This window comes from Plectropomus leopardus, chromosome 15 (genome assembly GCF_008729295.1).
Source record: "Plectropomus leopardus isolate mb chromosome 15, YSFRI_Pleo_2.0, whole genome shotgun sequence".
In the NCBI taxonomy this organism is placed as follows: domain Eukaryota; kingdom Metazoa; phylum Chordata; class Actinopteri; order Perciformes; family Serranidae; genus Plectropomus; species Plectropomus leopardus.
The window spans coordinates 22,164,329-22,183,425 of NC_056477.1; the positions used below are offsets into that span (position 1 = coordinate 22,164,329).

Sequence of the window (19,097 nt, forward strand, 5' to 3'; positions counted from 1 at the left end):
CAGCTCAGGTTTGGATTTTGGGATTCAACCTCAATATTATTTGAAGGAAACAAAGGGTTGCCTGATTAGAGGTTCAGTAAACAAACCGTGGAAACTGGAATAGGAAAAGCAAAGCCTACGCAGCAACACAAGGAGCGGAAACAAGGCATTGGATGCCAGTGTCCAGGCTGAGGAACCAGGTGTTTTGACCTATTTTCTCTCTCATCACACAATGTAAGCTGGGCCGCAGAGCTGTGCAGATTACCATGGCTGGACTACAAAATGGGTATGAGAGAAAAAAGTGGATAGCTCTCGACAGGAGTAAAGAAGTGAGGCCAAGTGTCCTCTATTCTTAGTCAGACCCCCCAGAAAACATGTCTCTGTTTTCTCTCCTTCCCTTCAAAACTGGGTTGGTGTCCTGTTTAAGTTACCTCCTCCTGCACCTGCGCCCAGATATCCGCAAAATCAAGAATGGGCCAAAATCCCATCATTGCTAATCTTTTACTCTCATTAACTGTCTGCCGCAGGAAGTGGCTCTGGATTTGTGCTTTTTTTTTTTTTTTAATGAAAATGGTGTTTCATAATGGTTTATCCTGATAAACAACATCTGCACTTGTGTGACCTGAACGTTTAACTGTACACCTCTGCTCATTCTGTGTGATGAGCAAAAAAAAACTATCAACAGGAGGTCTATAATCCTCTTGGGAGTCTATTGATTTCATTTTTCAGTTTCACATTCAAGTCACACTCTAAACAAGGCAGACAGACGACGGGCAAGTCGGGAAAACAAATAGTTTTGGGCTAATTCTGTCATCCATATTCTGACAATGCTGAGGAGAAAAAGGCAATGACAGAAACACAAGAAAATAAAATACCAGAAGCTCAGAGTGGAGTTACAGCACATTAGACTTGACAGGATAGATATAGGTTAAGCAAGCAACCGTTCTGCTGGCATAATGGTGAAAATAGAATAACAAGTTTTGTGGTAAGTAGTAAAGCTACAATGGTAAGAGCAATATTTGCAGACTGCATTGTTTCACCACAGAGCGACCACAACTATCCCAAAGTAAAATGCCTCACTGCATCATTTAAAGTGAAGCCAGCCATTTTCCTTCACAGTCCTGCAGCTTATGTGTGAAACACAGTCATAATAGATTTACTGGGCAGTTCTGATGACAGACTACTACTGTGTTTCATGGGGGTTACTTATAGGTCTCTTTTTAGGAGGGATATGGTGGTGAACTACTTTTCAAACCCAAGAGGGGATGTTTCTCTGGATGTTGGGACTAAAAATACAACAAAGAGGTTTTCAAAAGCTCTGAAAAAACTGTTTAATCAGTGATCAACAAATCTGCAGTAGCCAAATGTTGTAGCCTCAAATGTTTGGGTGTTGGCCATAGTATGCCTAGTTCAGACCAAAAAATTTAGACAGTTGCCAAGCCTGCTGATGGTGTCACCTGCACTCAGTTTGTCAAGTCACTGGCAGCTGGTGTTGGAATATAATGCACATCAACTGTTTCAAAAGCCAATCAGCTTGCAGCAAAGTCAGCTGGTCAGGTCAGTTACAAACTGTCAGCTGGTCAAAATGGTAGATTTTAGGGGGCTTGAGAGGTTTTTTTGGGGGAGTTTTTCCTTAGGCAATGTGAGGGTCTAAGGGCAGAGGGATGTCGTGTGCTGGAAAGTCCTCTGAGGCAAACTGTGTTTTGTGATAATGGCCTTAATAAATAAAATTGACTTGACTTGACTTGACCTCTAGCTCACTGGGTAGAGTGTTCGAGTCAGGACTGTGGCCCTGTGCTGTGTCTTTCCCCCCTCTGTCTCCCCCACCTTTACTGTCTCTCTCACACTGTCCTATAAATAAAGGGAAATGCCCCAAAAAAATGATCTTAAAAAATAGTAGACTATAGGACAGAGAAGCCAGCATTATCATCAGCTGTTCCCATGGTGAAATGATATCTCAATAGTTAGTGTCAACTTCATGGTAGAAATTAGCATAAGCCCCTTGGGTATTCAGTTGAATGGATGCCTACAAATTTTCCAAAAACTTCTCATTTAAAAAAGAAATGTTTTCAATGTGTAAACACTAGAAATACAACTATAGCAAGTATCTCACTATCACTATTCTCAGATTTGACACCTCTCGAAAGAGATTCAAGTTAGAGCATAAGTACAGAAAGTTGTTGCTATGGGGATGATACACTGTCTTGTTGCATTGGTGTAAACTTTTGGTTTCAAAACATTTCAACTCATCCCGTCGCAAATCTTTGGTCTGAGCTGGGCTTTGAGGTCCAGTCACACCAAACCAACATCAAAGAACTTGTGGCAATGAAGGCCGACCTCACCTGTGTCTCAACCAAAAATTTGCACCTGAACATTAGGCAAAGGTTACAGCCAACAGCCAACTAGCACATTCGGTTTGCACCTGTGTGAGAGGACATAACTCTCCATACCAGCAGGAGGCGGTAGTATGTGTTGGTCATTCAAGAGGGAAAACTGTAAGACTGACAGGGCGGATTCAAGACGCTAGTTAGCACATTAAAAACACAATCTGATTTTAAAATAACAAAGCATATTGACTATGCACAAGCAAGCAATAACACAAACCTTACAAACTGTTTCTGCTTAAGAGCTCAATGGCTTAAAATATAATCTTACCTAAAAAACAAGTTTGTTTGGATCCCACACCCTCCTAACTTAAGGCCTTAGAAGGGCTGACTGGTGCCAACAGTGCAAGATGCACTGTAAAAACGCTCACCGACACCCTGACATAAACTGACATTGGCTTGGTTTTTCGGGGCCCTTAGAGAGAAGACAACAATTGTGCAGCAACAACAATTTAGAGCAAAGACAAGACCAATGCAAATGTTCTCTCGTGTGGCCAAAGATGAATGTACTGTGCTTAGGGCAATACAGCCGAAACTATTTTTTTCTGCTTTCCTTGAGCATAAAAAGCTGCTCAGTGACTGAACAGGAAAAGGTGTCATCAATATTTGGCTAATGTTGATGCTAAAGTCTTTTCTAATCTGTCTGTGCATGCTTGTGTGTTTGTGCCAACCCGGACTGCACCTTGGCCGACCCATTAAAACTGTTTTTTGACACACCACTGGTGTGACAGCTTAATTGTTTTTACTGTAATATGCTTATTATATCAAAATAAACTGGATGCCAAACTAAGACGAAACCCTCAATTAGCCACAGAGAACTCCTCCGAGGAGTGAATTACTCCCTCTGAGAGGTGGATGCAGTGTTTTAAAATCTCTTAATATGCTGATTTGAGACTGATGCTAAAGACATGTGCATAAAGTATGCTACAAAGGATCAGCTACTCCCCCCTATGGTCTATTCCAGAAGACATTAAGACTTCTAAAATTACAGAGATAAGTACAGTTGAGTCTTTAAGGATCTTACCTCTAGTCTCTGAACCATCTCCCTGATGTCCTCTCCGCAGTTGTCGTGGGCTGACAGCATGATACACTCCCCGCGTTCATAGAAGATCTTAATGCTCATAATCCCTGAGGTCCATCCGATGACATCACGACACGAGCAGTTGAAGACCACATTTTTTGATTCCTCCTCGATGAGCACAATAAACTCATTGGATATGCCGAGCAAGCAGTCCACGTCTATCGATTGGCCAAAGTCCCGGGCGCAGACGCTCCAGGTGATGGCCCCCACGCTGAGCAGATGTGCATCCTTCCTGGGTTTCACCTTCTCCTTCTTCTTGGCTCCGAGGGTGATGAAGCTGAATTTGACAGCAGAGTCAATAGTAGCTGTGCTAACAAAGTTCTCAGCCAGGTCCTTAAGGTACTCCTGCCGTGTGCGAGTCGCCATGGCTCGGAACTTCTCTGACTTGTGTGCGGCGTTTTCTCCGTTGATGACCTTGGCAAGCAGGAAGTCCCTGAAAACTGCCGACTTTGGGAAAGTTACAGATTTGGGAATAGGGGGGCCAAACGGAGGCACGTCTTTAGATCTGGACACGGCCACGCTGGAAAACAGGATGGGATGAATCAATCAGAGGCAGCGTTGACAGTTAAGAGAAAGTAAAAGAAGTAAAGGAGTATTGAACTGTACATATAATGAGCAGCCATTTGAAGAGTGTTGAAATTATATGGCTTTTAGGAAAATTATTTCCAACGGAAAGACTGAGAGGAGCTCAGACTAATCTTGCTCTGTTCAACAAACGCTATGTTATTAACAAGAGTCGTCTTGACTTCAGAAACACTCGAGGAGAGAGTTGTAAGTCATAATTTCAAGGTGTCTCTGAAGATAATAACTGTATCATCACCGAACAGATCAAAAGAGCCTCGTGATTCCCGCACATTACTATAAAGTCATGACAGAAACCATAGAAAGCACTCAGCAGGCTATTATTATTATTCTTTCAAATTAAGTGCTCGTAAGAGTTCATGTTGAGCCGTTTGGCATGAAGACATTTATGCAAAGCACATCAAAAGAGAAACACATTCCCCTAAATTGTCTTGAGGATATTAGTTTGCTCCTTATCCCATGGTGAGGAGCTCTAATGTTGAGGGGTTTGAATCGACGCCACCGAATAAAGATGTTGCATTTTTACCCTCTCCATTTTCATCAGCCTTAGTGAAATAGCTTTGAGAGAGCCTTGCAGGCGTGGTGCACGCTTGTTCTGTTTACCTGTAGCAGACGTTATCAGTGCAGGGGTTGTGGACTTTGACGATGACAAACACATGTTGGAAATGAGAGCGGATGTGCTTTGGAGTGAAAGGAAGGGCCCCGGGCTCCTGGAATACTATGGTGACGATATCATTGCCAATGTGCCTCTTCCTTAGTAACTATGAAAAAGGGAGAAACAGAGTCAGATACAGAACAAGGAGAAAAGGCATCACATAAGGGTGCCTATAGTACAGCACAAAACAAGGGAAGGTTAACAGCCTCTTTTGTCATATCTGCATACTTTGCTGACATTTCACAAAGTACACAATATATGACAGTAATTATGTGAAAAATAAGAGGCGTACAATCTGAGCTACAGGTGATAGAAGTAGCATGTATGTCATGCATCTATATGCGCTTAGCCTACTTAGACAAGTCTTGAAAGGTTTGAATACTTAAATAATAGAGTAATTATAAGTTGGGAGGAAATGAGTGTCTGTCTTGCTGGAGGACCCAATGACACTTGACTCAGCAGATTCCAACACATCAGTGCGCTGAACGGAAATGCTTTAAGTAAAAACATGTTGCTCATAAATATGCTTTTGTAGATGGAAGATGCCATCTCAAGATTAAGTTTAAGTTACTCTCAAACAAAGGCTGAGGCATGTTTTTAGGGGTGAAGGAAAAATTGACAGCATAGTATCGCAACGTTTGTGTGGCAATATTGTGTCAGGCTGACGAGTATTGATTTTTTTAATTAAACTTTTGCTAGCCTACTAGAATGATAATGATGATTTGTGTCTGTTTCAGTCCACTTGATACATTTTGCTGCAATAAAAATGATTTACTGTGATGTGAACAGACTGAAAATAATACATAGATAAACCTGATGTTGACAAAGTTTTCCTTTGAGGAAATAATTTCTAACTGAAAAAAGGTAATAAATCGCAATATGTTATCACATTACTTGGCAAAATCTTTAGAATCGTGATAATATTGAATCATGGAGCACACATAGCATTTTTCTTTTTGACTAGTCCTGTAACGTTATCCCCACCAGTCTTTGTTGTCATCATTTTAAGATCAGCTGCCCGTTTCACCTATGGAACAGGCACCCCGGTAACACCTTCATGCAGCATCTCCATATCCGTTTAAAAAAATGAGGAGCATCTGTATTTTTACCTGTACAGAAAATCATACCTTTCAGGATTTCTAAATACCCCAGTATACCGTAATACCTTGATCCAGCCCAAGCCTACAGGTTAATTTTGGTTTTTTTTTTTAAAGTCCTCATCACATCGATGTTGAGTGATGAATCCAATATAATGTCTGTGGCATCAGTCGTATCACAAACAAAACAACAAACCATTTACAGACCTCTAAACACAGATTTACATACTGACACAGCTTCACGTTCTGACTCTGAAATTTTGTGTTCAAAATCAAAATAAAGAGCCTTCTGTATAAGGAGACGTTTCTGTTAGCATACATTATTCTTTTTTTTGGGCAAAGGAGACATATTCCCTCAAACCCAATGTAGACTGCTTGTATTGTTGCATTGTGCAGATAGTTAACCTCATTCTCTGGCTGGTATAAAGTTGTCAGTGAGGGTCAACAAGACTCCGGGACATGCGGGATTAGAGGGTTCAGGTGTCAATTGGAAAGGATGAAGAGATGAGCTCTGCCGGTGCCTGCTGCAAGATTACCACCAGGGATTAAATGAAACTATCCCACTCCATGAAACACAATTGGAGGAGGAGAAAAGAAAAGGGAAAGATACCCCCCAAATCCTTCCAATCAGATGTTTTGGATGCACGTGATGGATTAGGCCTCTGCAGTATCTCGCTGCAGAGTCAGCCTCCGACTCAGCCTCCGACTCACTTCACTGCCCCCTTCGTATCCTCGCTGTTAATATCTCTGCAGCAGGATTTTACCCACAGGTTTCATTATGGGTTCAAAAAGTACTTCCATGCAAGCAGTGCAGAGACTAAGATGGTGAACCTCTGTAATCGCGGCTTTATCGGGCCATCGCTCGCCAGTCCACCACTACATCCACTTAATTCAACTTGTTAGTGCAGACAGTCACAGAGGCCCATCTAATACCACGTTAGGTCCAACCCCTGGGGATGCATTGATTAAAATCCTACTGTGGGGTTCCGTAACCATGGCAATGCTCATGCTTTCAACTGATAGGTCATTACCGTGGCAAAATGAGCCTCTGGGGAAGATTGGCAGGAGCCGGGATTGAAGATTTCCTAAAAGGAAGCTGCTCAGGGACTTATTACCACCATTAGAGGCTGGCTCACAGTACACACAGCAAAGCAAACATGGTGGTCAGCTGAGGGGGACAGAGGGTGAAGTGTGGAGTTTACTGACCTGCTGTCTGTTGTTGGGTGTGTAGGGGAGCATGGTGGACACGTGGAACATCAGCTCGTAGTCCTTATAGGTGGTGTAGAGAGAGTGTGTGCCTGTGGAGTCCGCTGTAACACAGGACAAGGCATTCAAAGTTTAAGGCTTCATTACAAAAGGCCATTGTGTTAAATAAACTGATGATGCAATTCAACAGAAATCAAGATTAAAGACATAAAGGCTTAACCCCTTTAAACCTGGATCTGGCAGTGATCGACTTGGCAAGAAATGTCCCAAATTATTAATTTATCCAAAAATAGGGAAAACGTCCAGAAAATGTTATTCATAACTATATTAATTTTATATTTAAAACAATGTTATGGAAAAAATATAATAAGATATATAAAATAAATACAAGTATATATTTTGTTCTATTTTCAGTATTTTTGACGGGCATTGTTTTGTTTGTTTTTGTGCTTATCTTCAAGCAATGCTCTTAGAACAAAAAAAATGTTTGCTCATTTTTGGGCCATGTCTTGTTAAGCTGCTTTTTGTCTTCCATGTTTCAGAAAGAAATCAAACCAATTTAAAAGGTTTCTATGTGTTAGATAACACGTACGTTTTTAAAAAAAAATTTAATTCTGTGTTCATGTTCATTCGTGTGTTCAAATCTGAAGATTTAAATTTTGGTCGAAGAAGGTATGTTTTAGCATTAAAATGATATTTTCCCAAGCCCTTCTAAAAGCTAGTGCTGTAGGATTCCAGAGTTGTCCTGGTCTCAATACATCCTCTAGACTACTTTTTGAAGGTCTCCGTTGAGTCTCAGAATCAAACACAATTTTGCTCGATCTCTTGGTTTACAGCTAAGAGAACTCTGGATTTTAGTTTAACACTGATCAAGACCACGACTGTAAGGATATCACCAAATTGCCTGTACATTGTCTGATTTATCTGTTAACATCATGACTGTGTGATTGAATGCAAAATCCCTGACCAATACCTAATTTCTAATTTTAAATTTTTGTTACTGTTAAGGGCTGTCACCCCATCCCGGCCCCTTTCACTCCCAGTCCAAGACAGTGAATGCAGGAGAAAGGCGAAGAAGCTGTGGCTGTCTGGGAGGAGGCATCAGCTTAGGTAATAAAACTGGCGACTTCAAAGGAATCTTTGCTTCCTGTGGGTCTTTCTGGGAATGAGGATCTTTTGGATTAATTTTTGTCTTTGGTTTGTGTCATGCAATGTGGCCCTTGTACTTGTCTAATCTCAACTCCTTCAAAACCTTGGTCTTTTGTAGAGCTGCCCCCTGAAACTGGAATATTCGAATCCTCAGTCCGAGACCCCTCAGTCAACTGAGATAGCTTCAAGTCGAGCAGTCGTTTTTATTTTAATTTATTTATTTGATAGTCAGTGTGCTTCTTGGGACTTAAAACGGTACAGCCTGTGGCTTTTGTGTGATATTTGTGGTCAGCAAAAAATGTATCAGTCTTTGTAATCTGCTGTTAGCACTGTTGGTTTATTAACTATATCACATGAATGCAGCTGAGCCCGTTTAGACTGTAAATCTTTACATGGAAAAAAAAACCAATAATAAAATATTCGTATCAACATTCTTACCTGATTCGACTGGCATAATTCAGAGTTGGGTACAGACCTAATCTTTTGTCTGTCTCAATTCACCATGGTCTCGGTCATAACTTAGTCTCTGTTTAAGTGGTCTTGTATAAAACACTACGTTTGCCCATGTGATCTAATGTCGGTATGTGAATGATTATGTTACTACATATAAACCTACATTAAGTGCTTCTTCATTTAAAAGCCCATAACCCCCTAACCAACTCAGAAGCTACATGAAATACTGCTGGTGATCCCTCTTTAGCTCGGCTCTAAAAGTAACACAATAAAACAAACAAACTAACCAGCCGAGTCAGCGCTATACCAGCAACTCCTGTGTTCTGTGAGGTAAAATTACTGTTTTGGTCAATAGAGTCAAGTGGTTTTGAAGACAGGGACAAAATGGCTTTGATTCTTGGTCGGGCTGTCTACTGTGTAATGGCAAGTTACTCAGTGAAAATATTATACTTTATATTACACTATGGATAAGTACTTCACTCCACTGAAGAAACCCTTTCAGCTATTATCATTATCAGTGCTCGCCGCTCTAACCTACGTCACTACTTTTCGCGACAGAGTGGGTGTTTTCCATTTGAAAAGGGCAAAAAAGAACACAGACGGACCCGCCCTCTATAAAAAAAACAGTATGAGGGAGAGCAGAGCATCTGCACTCTGCAGGATTAGGAGTGTGTGGGCTTGTGCTTTGTGATTGTCTAGTTTGACGTGTCTTTTATCTTACTCTTGTTATCCAGCTGAGCTCTGTACTTGGTGAAGCCTTTGAGGCGCACCCTCTGGCCGAGCAGATCCAAGAACTCTTCCAGTGCTGGTCCGGCACTCTCATTGTTGTACATCTCTTCTTCTGTGCTCTGACCGGCCTTGCAGTAAAGCACTCCCACCTTGTGCTGGAAGCTTAGCTGGAATGGAGGAACATACACAGACACTCGGTGGGTAAGTATCATTTCCTGTCGCTGATATGTATCACACACACCACACTCATGCATACTGTACATTACGCACTCAGGGCATGCGAGTGCCCACTTTCCATCATGTCGCAGCTAATGTGAAGGCCTTTATAACCCTTCTAGGAGAGAGCTGAAATCCCCTTTTGTAAAGCCAGGCTCTGAACTCTCGGGAGCTCTGAGCGGAGCATAAATCAAGCCGAGCTAATAGCTGCTACTTAAGAGCAGCTGTGGAGCAACAAGGGAGTGAATTACAGACATAGCAGGATAGCTTTGGTTTATAGCACAAACTCTATAAGCTGCCAGCAATTGCATTTTAATCCTTTCTTAAAAAAAAAAAAAAAAAAAACTTCCTTAAGCAATACTTTTGTTTGGTAAGTCCTACCTGTAGTAAAAATAGCAACAACACTGATCTGCACAACACCCCACTAATAATACTCAGCCATTGTTCAACAAAGAGCACCTTAATGAAGATAAACTCACAAAAAGGAGTATTTATAGTCATACACAAGGCAGCCAAATCTCACAGGTCCTCAGTGCAAGCATTAATTTTATCCAGAAATGACAGGTCTGATATGAACTTGTCTCCCGAAGAGACAGGAAGAAATAAAACATCCGGAGTGATTCTTCTTTCACGGTGAGAGTGAGAGACCTCTCTGCCAACATGAATCTTTCATGGCTTATAGCTCTCTGATGCTGGCCAAGAGAGGGAGTCAAAAGGGGAAAAAATTGATGAAAAATAGCCCCCTGCGTTTGGCACCTGTTCCCCAACAATTCACACCTGAGGACAGCTCGATCTTGACCTGCAGCAAATGTGTCAATATGGCAAAAAGAAAAAGGTTTCTCTGAATGTGAAAGCCAACAAATCATCCTTATACTGAAACAAATTGGAATTGTCTTTTTCCTCCGTTACAGGTTACCGGTTCCCGGCGTGCTTCTCACACTGTTGTCATGATGACTTCCTCTATCAGGCGGTCTGCTCTGCACTAAAGCTCCTGCGGTGGATGGAAAGCTATTATACCATCAAGCCCAGTGGAAATGGCCTGATATGCAATGATGTGGTCTCCTATTTTTTATCTTGCATTATATGGGCTCACTTAACCTCCTGCTCCTCTTAACAGACTGGCCGATGGCAAGGACAATCGCATTGCCCTTTGGTGCAAATTTGTCTCTGCCAGAAAAGTGCAAACACATCAGGACACATATACAGATGAGTAATGCTCCTGAGGTAAAGCTCATTGTGTAACCGCCTTTGATGTGATTTTTTTGGCTGCATCGGCTTCTGATAAGGTAGAGCAGCCATAAAAAAAAAAAGCTTTATCCCATTTAACGCCTCTGTGATTAGCTAAAATATTCCATTTGCTAAAAATCTGAACATAAGCTGCTAGACAGCAGTAATTTTCTCTTTATATATCTTTTCCCCCAACGCTCCTCTCCCTTTATCTGTCCAGAGCTGGAGGGTGCTGGAAACTGTTCGCCCTCTCCTTCTCTTGAACAAAAAAACCCTTAGAAAATGCAAAGATAGAAAGATACTTAATGAGCGGAGAGAGAAATGAGGACAACGTTCCCCTTGGAGAGCTCTGAGACGTACCTGAGGGATACAGCGGTGCCCTAACACAACACAAAACATCACTGTGACATCTGTCTGCACTGCAGTGTCCCCAATGCAGCTAAAATCCAAAATTTGGCTCTCAAAACCTGGCTACAGTGTGCATGCATTGTTACATAAACATTTCTGTTGCAGTTTGTGCTGTTTTGGGGACAGAAATGTTCAAGTTCAGCAGCACAATATCTACCATTTCAATACCAAAAAGTTGGGACACTTTGTAAATGAAATGCGATATTTTTCTGCCTATATTTACTTATAGTTTAAACACACGATATTTAATAATCAAATTATCTTTGCTGTTTTTGATAAATATACCTCAGTGTGAATTTGATGCCTGCAACATGTTCCAAACTAGGATTGCTGCCACGTAGGTGTACGCCTCTACGAACCAGTGAAGTAGCACTTAAGAGTTTACATTCAGGTCCGTGAAAACAGAGATGCTTCACACACATCTTCAACCCTGCGGCACAAAAGGTCTCCCCTTTTGTTCCTGAGTTACGACACTGAGTAATGGACAAAGGAGTGTTTTTGGTAACAGTATGACGTCACAGTGAAGTTTACCTTTGACCATTTGGATATAATATATCATCACCTTATCATTTTATTCTATTGGATGTTTGTGTTTTTTTCAGCCAGCGCATTAATTATTGTGTTATGGTCAAAAACATGTTTTGTGAGATCACAGTGACCTTTGGCCAACAAACTCTAATCCATTCATTCTTGAGTAACAGTGGATGTCTGTGAAAAATTTGGGGAAAATTCCCTCCAAGTGTTCTTGAGATATTGTGTTAAAAAAAAGAGCGAGAGAGACAGACGAGGTCACAGTGACGTTTTAACCTATAATCACCACAATCTAAACAATTGATCGCTGAGTCCAAGTGGCCATTTGTGCAAAATTTGAAGAAATACCCCATTCTGCGAGAGTTCTTGAGTTACTGCATTCACAAGAATGGGATGGGCACCCCGAAAACTCTTATTACCATTGTGTTACGTCATCTTTTCTTTTAACAACACTTAGTGTTTGGGAATGAAGAACACTAATTGATGAAGTCTTAAAAGAGTAAAATTCTCTCAAGATTTGCAAGTTTCACCAAAATCTAAAATATTTTAAGACTCTCTATGTGAAAAAATGGCCCAAATCCATCCTGAACATTGTGAGAGATGAGTGATAGTGTCTTGAAGCTGGCATTGTTCTTTAAGTATTAAATCAATTTCACTTTGCATGTTCAATACCTTTTTCCTCTTTTATTCCACTACGATTTTTAAAAATAAAACTGTGTGGCTTTATTGAATTAAAGCCAATGTCTGGTCTAAATTTCATATGAAAAGCTGTACTGGAAATATGTTTAACAAAAAAACATATTTCCAGTGTATTTCACATATTGCATTCTGTTTTACTGAACATTTTACACAGCATCCAAACTTCTTAGGAATTGGGGTTGTACGAGGAAGAAAGTGGAATGTAGATGAGGGGTAAAATGAAGAGGGAAAAATTCTGGTCACGACATAATTTCAAGTTAATCCTCAGGTTTCCATATCATGACAGGGGATTGATTTACATAAGGGAGAGGTGACTTTTTTGGCAGAGCAATAACAGCCTCAGTAGGTGGTAGATTACTCTGTTGGACTTGTGGAACAAATCTCACTTAAGCCTGAGTTATACTTCAGAGCTGAACTGTCGCTGTGGGCATCAGGAGTGATTTATGGTCCTCTGAAGACTTTACCTGTTGACGAATGTAAGTAAATTTGATTGGCAGTGTTTGCAGTTGGGCAGTGTCATGTATTTAGTCTTTGTGAGTGTTATGAAACAGAGCACTGCAGTTAAAATGTCTTTCTAGGTTAGTAAGAAGGTAATTTGTTCAGCATAATTGTGAGGATAAGATTAGCTAACCTTTCTTTGACCTCTTTGATGTTGTCTTAACCATCACCAAACACTATTATGTGTCGTTACATGCAGACACCTGCAGGCTAGACGTTATCTTGTTCATATCCCTGCTTTTATTATCACAAATTAGAAATTAAAGCTTGAAATTGCATTTTTAATTCTGAAACCGATGCAGCTGATAATATTTTCTATTAAAAGAGAAATCTGTCATTTTTCCAGATTTTAGATGGAAACATCAGATACACATTTTACAATCATTGGCATTCTCAGAAAAATGTATCATTTGTGATTTCTATCACCCTAAAAATCACATCTCAAAAATCAGATCAAGTGTCTAATGCTTTTCCCAGTCCATCTGCACACAGTCGATTCACTGTGATCTACAATGCCATCTAAAACACATTCACATATGCTCTGTTCTCTTCTTACATCCAGGGCCATTACAACACTGCTTTCAGGGATATTCTTTCTGCAGAACTGATCATGAGGTTATTGTGAAGGCTGTCTTGCTCCGGGACACTTTCATTCACCAGACGTGCTTTCTGTTCAAAAAAGGAGTCCTTTCACACACGTACACACAGTCCAGCACAAAAACAGAGGACTAACATCTCAGCAGTTCGCATACAACACAAGAAAAAAAATAACCTCAGATAAAGCTTTCCGCATGCGGCAGAAGGAAATTATGCACTCAAACAAACAAGAACGATCCGGGCAGACCACTCTATCTCTCAGCTCTGAGTTCCTGTCCAACATTAGCTTCCTCACATAAACACATTAGAGGGGCGGTGAAAGTCCAGCTTGGTTAAAAAGAAGATTACGGGGTGCTTGACATATTAAACATTTGCATGGCAAGCATAACATTAATGATTCAAACAGGAGTGTACAAAAATACTGATGTCCAAATATAAAACTGGCCTCCACTGGGCGTTTGGTTTGAGGTCTGTGAGGAGGAGTGCCAGTTGGAAGAGCACGGAGCCCCACTTAGCCCGGGCTCTCCTCCTCTGAAAGAAGTTTCTTAGATTACTTTATTGCTTTTTTCATCTCACTATGTGTCAGTTTCGGTCTTATATCAAAGTCTGTGTCTGCAGACGGTCTCTCATACCAAAGGCACTAGAAGTTGTATGGCAGGTGAACAAACTCCCGCATCAGCTCCTTGAGATCTGGCAGAAAACACTTCCCAGAGCACTTACTTACAAAGTTACTTTGCGATAATTGGATACACAAACTCTGTCATCATCTTAAGTGCGTTTAACTTGCTTTGGAGAGGACACTACACTGCTCTTGTTTATGCACACGACAAAATCTTAATATACGAGAGGGACATGGCTGACACTTTCTATTATAAGAGCCTTTCCCCTGTCAATTGGAAGGATGGGCTCATGCTAATGAATGTAATTACACTAATAAGCAGCCAATTCTCTGATAGTAAGACAAGCAATACAGCACTGGCTAATCCTCCCACACTCCTTTCTATCTTGCAGTTTCATTACATGAGAAATTAAAGGCCTTAAGATCACACAACGAATCCATCTCTGACACCTGTGACTATAGAAAGCCCGTATCAGTAATAGCCATTCAATTCAAACTGAGATAATGCAAGATGACATCCTTTGCCATCCAGGCAGAATACCAAATCACCTGCTCTTAGATGAAGTAAGTTGTCAAAAGTGAGTTACTTTGGCTCAGGCGTCTGAGTGTCAGCAGAAAATGTGTGTTAAAGTAGACGATGATGGCTGCAGTGCAGTGTGGGATTCATATTGATTCTATTCAAGTGTGATATTGGCTGTCTTATGGCTTCACACCCGAGACTATGCACATCTATAATAAGCAGCCCACATATGGGACAAAGGTTCTTGCTATTTGAAGTTAATCCCTCCTGTTTCCTCCTACAGCTGACGTAAATGTCAGAGACAGATATACCATAAAAATAAGATTTATATTATAATATCATTACAGTCCATCTTCCTCGAATTCCAAGATGTTATTCATTTTACTAATTTGTGGCAGTGATTAAAACAAATGGAAAATCTGTGTGGAGGACAGTATATTGGCTATAACTTTACCTTCCTTAAAGAAATAGTTGGATACTTTGGCAAAAATGCCTATTTGCCAAGAGTTAGAGAAGATCAATACCACTCTCATATATTCCCATTAAACATGAGGCGACTTTAGGCAGCCGGTTAGCTTAGCACACTGTAAATAGTGGGAAACTGCTTGCCTGACTCTGTCAAAAATTAACAAACATCCACCCACCAGCCCCACTTAGAGAAATCTATGAACAGAAATGTAATTAATATCCATAATTATATTTTCTCTACTGTATAATCACCTGAACCTAAGAATCATTGTGGTTTTGTTAGCTTAGAATGAGCCCTTCATATCTGCATAGGAAGCGGGTCCTCTTCCAGTCCTCCATGTTCCACTGCCATGTTTCTACTGTACCCCAGAAAGGACAAACCAAAAGTTGGGGGGTGAGGATTGGGGTATTTAACTGGTTGTGATCTTACTGCTATATGACTCTAAATCCTACTCTCTGGTCCTTTAAGTTCACTAATAAACATGCTAACATACAATTATCTAGTTCGTTTTGTCAGTGTGAAAACCAACGAGTATTAACAAAAATTTGTTTGGCAGCCTCACAGTGACAACAAGACTCACTGCATCTGGACTGTTAACAGTGCTGTACATAAGCCCCCCAGAAAAGCACAAATTGTCATTTTCACACTGCAACTTTTGAACAAATAGCAACAAAACTCCCTCAAAGCACATCTTGATGTACTCACCCCCTGCTCGTCCAGCTTCAGTAGCTGCTCCGGGACCTTGGGGGAGTTGAGGGCAAGCCTCAGACACTGGATATTTAGCTCAGGGATGACGTATTCCAACACTTCTTTCAGCGGCAGGCCGCGGGCCGTCCCATGTCTCGCAGTGGATGGTATAGCGTCTTCCAGGATGGCTCCACGAAGTGTGGTCAGCTGGCAGAAAAGACAGATAATCAGATTTCATTTTGATAAGCGTCTTCTGAGGTCTTGATGTCCCGTTGTACAATGTGTTATGGTTAGGTCTGTGTGTGCACTGGGTCTGTGTGGGTCAATATGTCTGTGAATCCATGATTTTATTAATTTAGCTTTCAGTGGGCCATTTTATTTCAAAATGTTGAAAATGAAAACGTGGCTTATATGCTAGCTGCTGGGTGAGCCAGCCTTGATATCCTTTTATGCTACATCATATTATTTAGGACACTTGCTCCATTACAGCTCCATTGGAAAGCATTTGAAACTTGTATTCTAAATAATTAACATAGGCTAACTGTGCACTAAATGTTAAGTGCTGTTTTACAAGTAAGATCATTAATGTGCCAGTAAACGCTGACCTAAACAGCTTCAAAACACCCACTCTTAAACCCTGTGTTGTTGTTTGGAACATCATGGACACATTTACGCTCATAAATCCCATTTCCATCCAAACAGCCTGTGGACGTGAATGTCGGCAGTCAATGGCTGTCCGACAGAGAGGCTTTCTGAAAAGCAGATTACTCAACAGACCTAGAGAGGAAGAGAGAGCAAGAGTGGGACAGCGAGTGCAGAGAGCGCTGGGGCTAAATGATAGGAGTACATGCAAATAGACGCTCCAGTGGTTGGGGAGTTAAAACATTGTCTGCGTGCTACTTGCAGGGCTACCGTGACCCAGATACATTGTTTTATCGTGGGAGTGGTGCATTACACCAAGAATGGCAATGGATATCAGTGACATTTCCCTGCCTGACACATCTGTTACACCTGAATTATTCAGTGGATGAGACCACCCAGCATCAATCAAGGAGAGGTTTCTGTACCACCAGGGACAGCGAGACTTTGCATCTCCAGTTTGTGGATTACTCATGTTGTGTGTACACGCGCGTGCATCAGTGTGTGAGAGTGTGCGAGCGAGACAAGGGTGATCACGCTGACTCCAATAGACTGAATCACTGTTTGCATGGTTGGCCAACTGAGTCACAACTGGCACAGAAATGCTGGACACATTAGGGTGCTGGGAGCAGATTTGGGAACGGAGAGCTGTGCGAAGCCTCCTCTTGTTTTCAGGGGTACTGAAGCATTACTTCACTCCTGTAATGCTTGAATGAGCCTTCAGCTGAGTGACCTGAACATGTGTGACAAATATCCTTTAAAAGCACGTTTAAAAGCTGGTAGTTCATCCTTTAATAGAGGGATAGAAGTCAGGTTTCTCCCACTGTGCATACGTATTAGTTCTAAGCGGTTCAAGACAACATGCAGTGCAGAAAAAGCACACACTGGTGAATTAGAGTTACCTGACTGGTTCTGAAGGTGACTCGATAGTTGTACTGCATTCCATCTTTCTCCTTCCCATCGTCCAGCCGCTCCCTGCGCACGCTGACCGCCACGGGTCCCAGATTGTCATCGAATCCAAAGTAGTTTTGATGCTCTGAAAGTTGAGTAAAAAATACTGGAATTAAACAAACAGATCAATGATCCACCCTGCAAGTGACAAACCACTGCAGAGAAAAAAAAGACTTATGAAGAGCTCTGCCTGCACTGCGCTCATGGACCTGCAAAAACCACAGATTTTAGATAGAGGACACAGATTGATACCAAAGGACACGCAGGCATTTCAAAGATGTTGAAAAGAAGAAGAAGAGAAAAAAAAGAAAGTTCTGAAGAATTCACGTGTCCAGGCACACTGCTCTGCCGTGCTTGAGACTGTTTGCATTGGCTATTTTAAATTGTAATATTTTAGGGATAATGAATGTGCTTGGGAAGTACAACTGGATAAATTACACTTGGACTACACTGCACAAGTTGTGTTAAAGTTTGTAAACAAATGTTTGATATAGTTCTGCTGTTGTTAAATGCGGACCACTTTTAGTCAAATTTATAAGTAATGTTTTTAGGATTCTCCAATCACTGTGGAGGCATATGAAAAAAACAAAATTTTCTTCACAATTTCAAGGTAAAACCCTGTGAGCACTTAAATAGTCATTTTGCAGGTGAAGTATTCCTCTTTATCAGTTTATCACTTCCTTCGCTGAGCTGAAAAACCATCTTGTAAAGTTGTGAAAGTTGTTATTACTGCACAGATTTTTCTAGAAAAAGATCTATAACATTGTTCACATCTTTATCAAATTACAGCTTTTCCTTCTGCATGTTATCAAATGCATATATATTGATTTATTAATGTAAAAAATATCAGTGTGGATTGGCCAAGGGCGAGCTGTGACACTGATTACAGAAAGCAGCAGGGGTCCAGCGGAGATCTGAAATTGATTCACTCTGGATTAGAGCCTGGCGTGTAGTGGTAGCACTGGGATTTAAAAAACAAACAAACAAATAAAAATAGAGCCCCGGACAGTTTGACCCACTCTGACCCATCACTGACCCAGATACTCCACGCAGCAGCGTCCTCCTCACCATATAAGCACATGCAGAGCAAAGTATTACAACAGACATGTTTTTGTTCATCATGAGTCAGTATTAAAGATGAATTTGGGACTCTGATTAAAAAATAATTATGTTTTAGATTATTTATTTTGAAGTGATGAATTTATAATAGCACCACACGCACACCTGTATGATGCTGACCCTCAGAGCTACCAGAGAACAAAAGGAAGCAGCAGACTTTACAAACCATGCAACCATTAAGTGATACATTGTGCAATTTTTGCCTTTGTTTTAATGGCACATTACAATAACTGACTGTGCAGGGAGGAGGAATATATGTGGAGAGACAGACAAGGAAAAGTTTCCTGGCTACATTTAAACCCAGCGGTTACATGGAATGTGCCCTAAACCACCAGGCAACCAGGATGCCCTCTCTGGTCAGGCTCAGAGTATTTATGGCCTTTAGTGGAACATACGCGGAACTGATTCTGACATTTTTTGGAATTGACAAACCAATTTATGGATTTATGTATATGAGCTATTGGTCAGAACAAAAAAAGTGATTTACATGATTTAGAAATATTATCGTGGCAGGGTGTTTTTGATGTTGGATGGTCAGTACATCCATCAGTTGAACGATTCAATCAAAAATAATTCATGTTGACATTTACAGGCCAGATTGG

The 19,097-nt window shown here is 41.0% G+C and overlaps 1 protein-coding gene across 4 annotated transcripts in view; it reads right to left on the minus strand.

Moving 5' to 3' along the window:
- The window catches only part of LOC121954384 (signal-induced proliferation-associated 1-like protein 2), a 105,907-nt gene that overhangs the window by 45,397 nt on the left and 41,413 nt on the right, over positions 1–19,097 (minus strand). For all 4 annotated transcript variants that reach the window (XR_006106570.1, XM_042501849.1, XM_042501848.1 and 1 more), the window contains exons 3-8: positions 17,328–17,461; positions 15,805–15,993; positions 9,308–9,482; positions 6,985–7,088; positions 4,630–4,787; positions 3,388–3,964 (exon numbers count right to left, since the gene is read on the minus strand). Coding sequence is in view for 3 of the 4 variants with exons in the window: in XM_042501849.1 (XP_042357783.1) it covers positions 3,388–3,964; positions 4,630–4,787; positions 6,985–7,088; positions 9,308–9,482; positions 15,805–15,993; positions 17,328–17,461 (1,337 nt within the window). In the remaining variant the exon portion in view is untranslated. The remainder of the gene's footprint in view (positions 1–3,387; positions 3,965–4,629; positions 4,788–6,984; positions 7,089–9,307; positions 9,483–15,804; positions 15,994–17,327; positions 17,462–19,097) is intronic.